At 38.7% G+C, this 3,118-nt stretch overlaps 1 protein-coding gene across 2 annotated transcripts in view; it reads right to left on the bottom strand.

Moving 5' to 3' along the window:
- Window positions 1–3,118, bottom strand: part of LOC107688706 (tenomodulin-like) — a 51,841-nt gene that overhangs the window by 32,370 nt on the left and 16,353 nt on the right. For both annotated transcript variants that reach the window (XM_016486441.1, XM_016486440.1), the window contains exon 2: window positions 838–978. In XM_016486441.1, the coding sequence (XP_016341927.1) occupies window positions 838–978 (141 nt within the window). The remainder of the gene's footprint in view (window positions 1–837; window positions 979–3,118) is intronic.

Below are 3,118 nucleotides of genomic sequence, written 5' to 3'. Positions count from 1 at the left end.
AGAGAGCTGTACACACACACACACACACACACACACACACACACACACACACACACACTCATTGCTTGCCTAATATTTCCTCCTGACTGCTGTTGAAGAGACCCCCTAACAGTTGGGCCTATCATTGTGTTTTAAAGCGCCATTATGCTGCTCATTGCTGGATATCAGCGAATACACAGGCCTTCAGTTAGCCAACCGCAGCAGTTTGAGAGTGTGAGCGCTTGCTCTCGATCTCCACAGCCCAGACTTCCAGTGCCATTAAGCCCATTACATGCCCTGTGCGAATCTTCACTGCTTCTACAGCTCAAAGTGATGACTCCTCAAGCAGGAGCGTGAAATATCTGATGCAGAAATTAGACCGGAGCTTCAGCAAACGCATTAAAAGAATTGTCTGTTAAATGAGTTACGTCCTCTGGAAGAATTTATGCATAACATAGTATACCGAAGCATAAGGTTTGCATGTCTATTGACACCCCGGTATTGACAATTACTTACACGCTGCCCATTTCTGGGTATCAACAAGAATTGAGGAACTATAATGAATAATATCTATGTTTTGCAGTTCCGGTTATTGTAGCAATTTTATGAAAAACGATCTATTTATTTATATATTCAATCTGCCGTTTTTTCCAACTCTGTGATGTTATTGTTTATGCCAAGGAAATCAAGACTGGATTCAGTCAGTTCCAAGAATACTAAACAGTGTGTGCAGATGTTTCTGAGTCTTTCATTTCCATTCCACGATTGTTATTCTTATCATTTCCTAATTAATCCACAGCCATGCACCATGCTCAATAATATCTCTTGGTCTCCACAATAGATTTGGATTTTTCTTACCTTCCCAGGGCTTGGGCTCCATATATATCTCAGACTGAAGATACAGAGGGCCAATATCAGGAATACCACACTCAGAATGATGGCGGCGCACTGGTAAGCACGATACCTGGCCTTTCTTTCCTTCTCTTTTCCCAGCTCAACCTATAGAAAACAGTCATGTTATCATACATTTCTATATTTATATGGTGTGATTTCATGTACAGGTTTTACACATTGAATATTTTATGCACCACAATGCTCAAGTAAGAAAGAAATAATCACATAGGCAATTTGAATTCTTCCGAGATCAGAACAAAAGGTCACATTTATTAAAATTGTCCCAAATTAAAAGTTTGTCTGTTCGATTAAATTCCCACAGCTTATGGCCGCAAATGTATAAAGAGAGGCTTTTGTTCCGGCTGAGTTCCAGGAGGGAGAATCTAAAAGCTTACAGTGTTGTGCTCCACTGTCTCTCAGGACATGGCCGATCAGAAATGAAATATGGAGGAACAAGCTTCAATTAGCCAACGTCTCTTGCCGAAACAGAAGCTTAAAGAACAGAAATAGCAGTGGTGACCGGGGGGGCAGTGGATATTTAGAGTTTATAGCCTAGACCTCTATGAATGAGTATGGTTTCATGCTTTGATGAAATATTGAATAATGTACTTTATTATAATAGTAATGTTGAAATGTTGGTGTGAGGTGTCATTTAAATGAAATTAATCTTTAAATATATAACTAAAAAGGTCCACTAACATCTTGAGGTTCAGAGGTTTCATATTTAAAACTATGTATGTTACTTTAAAATGCGAGTTAAAAAATGTTCTTCCTTTTGGCTTTTTATAGTTCGAAGCACTTTTTTGAGTCAGCAAGTGTTGTTTACAAGTTAGCTGGCTATTATTATTATTAGCACTTCTGATATAAAAAAGTTTCTGTATAATATTAGCATTATGTTTTAATAAAACTGATTTTTTTTCCCCGAAACTGCAAATGTCTAGCCGAATTTGCCAACATATCCTTAAGCACTGTATGTTTTGCTCTGTTTTCAGAGTTATTAAATATTATATAGTCTGAAATATTTCCTATTTTGCCAAAATATCTGTCTGGACCAAAGTCAACACAGTTTTTTCTGATTACTTTGGTGAGGTCTGTAGAACGGAAAGCGGTGCCATCATTTCTTTGACTTTGTGACAGAATAAATAACAAAATGCGCCAGACTTTATGCAAAACAGTCAAAATGTGGCTTGCAAGACCACATCTGATTTATATAGCAGCCTGCAGCTCTGAATAATTTTGTTTGTGACAAAAATTGTGACAAGGTGATAAAAAACATTCGGGGTTTAAATCCCAGAAGCCCACCCTTAATACTGCCCTTGGTGGTGACTTTATCTCACAGTTTAAGACACAGGAATTAGACCATGTCATTGAAGATATTTTTTCTGAACAATTTATTCATATACATACATATATATATTCTTGAAAAGTATGCACACATATAAATGTGCTGAATAAGACATTTTCACATTGAGTTTGTCATGAGCACCCTGTTAAAAACATCAAGGTTTAAACCCTCTCACTACGCATGACGGGAAACAGGAGGACAAACAATTAGAGAAGCCTGAAATTCCTCTAAAGATGAATTTCCCCTTGCATGAAGCAAAAATGTGAATACAGACAGAGCTGAAATCCAGAGGTTGCATAAGCAGTGGAAACTTGACTTGAGGATAACGTTCCATCTGCTCAGAATACAAATGGCTCTGAAAATATACCGACGGCTGCCAGCAAAACAGTATTAAACCGGTTTAAGGTTAAGAATCAGCCAGGCAACTCTACTGTAGCGGGACTGAGTCTGAGTCTACGGTGATGAAGGGAGCCGAGGGCTCCCTGCTGATGAGAGTGAGTGAGGAAGGGCGAAGAGGAGAAAGAGAGGTAGAGCTGGAGGGAGGGTGTGAGAAAAGAGAAGGAGAGATGAGAGAGGAAAGGGAAAGAAGTTGAAAGAAAGGTGGAAGGACAGAGAGAATAAGAGAAAAGGAAGAAAAACCGACACTGTAGACGATTGTCCTTAGACGATTTTCATCTGAATGGATAAAACGGGAAGAACTGGAAGACGCTCAGCTGGAGAAAAGGCACAGGGTGAAAGCAAGCAACACAGAAAACTAAACATTCGAAAAGACTTGCAGTCAGAAATAATTAACATTTTACCCTTACTTGACATTCACGTCACAACCTTTGAAAAGAGCAGTTTAACACAAATTAAAGATCAATTTGAGATCTTCCACTCATCAAAACCCCTCTACTGAAC

This window comes from Sinocyclocheilus anshuiensis, unplaced genomic scaffold (genome assembly GCF_001515605.1).
Source record: "Sinocyclocheilus anshuiensis isolate Anshui unplaced genomic scaffold, SAMN03320099.WGS_v1.1 scaffold581, whole genome shotgun sequence".
In the NCBI taxonomy this organism is placed as follows: domain Eukaryota; kingdom Metazoa; phylum Chordata; class Actinopteri; order Cypriniformes; family Cyprinidae; genus Sinocyclocheilus; species Sinocyclocheilus anshuiensis.
Note: the sequence above shows the minus strand (reverse complement) of the source record. Positions and strands in the feature narration are given on the sequence as shown.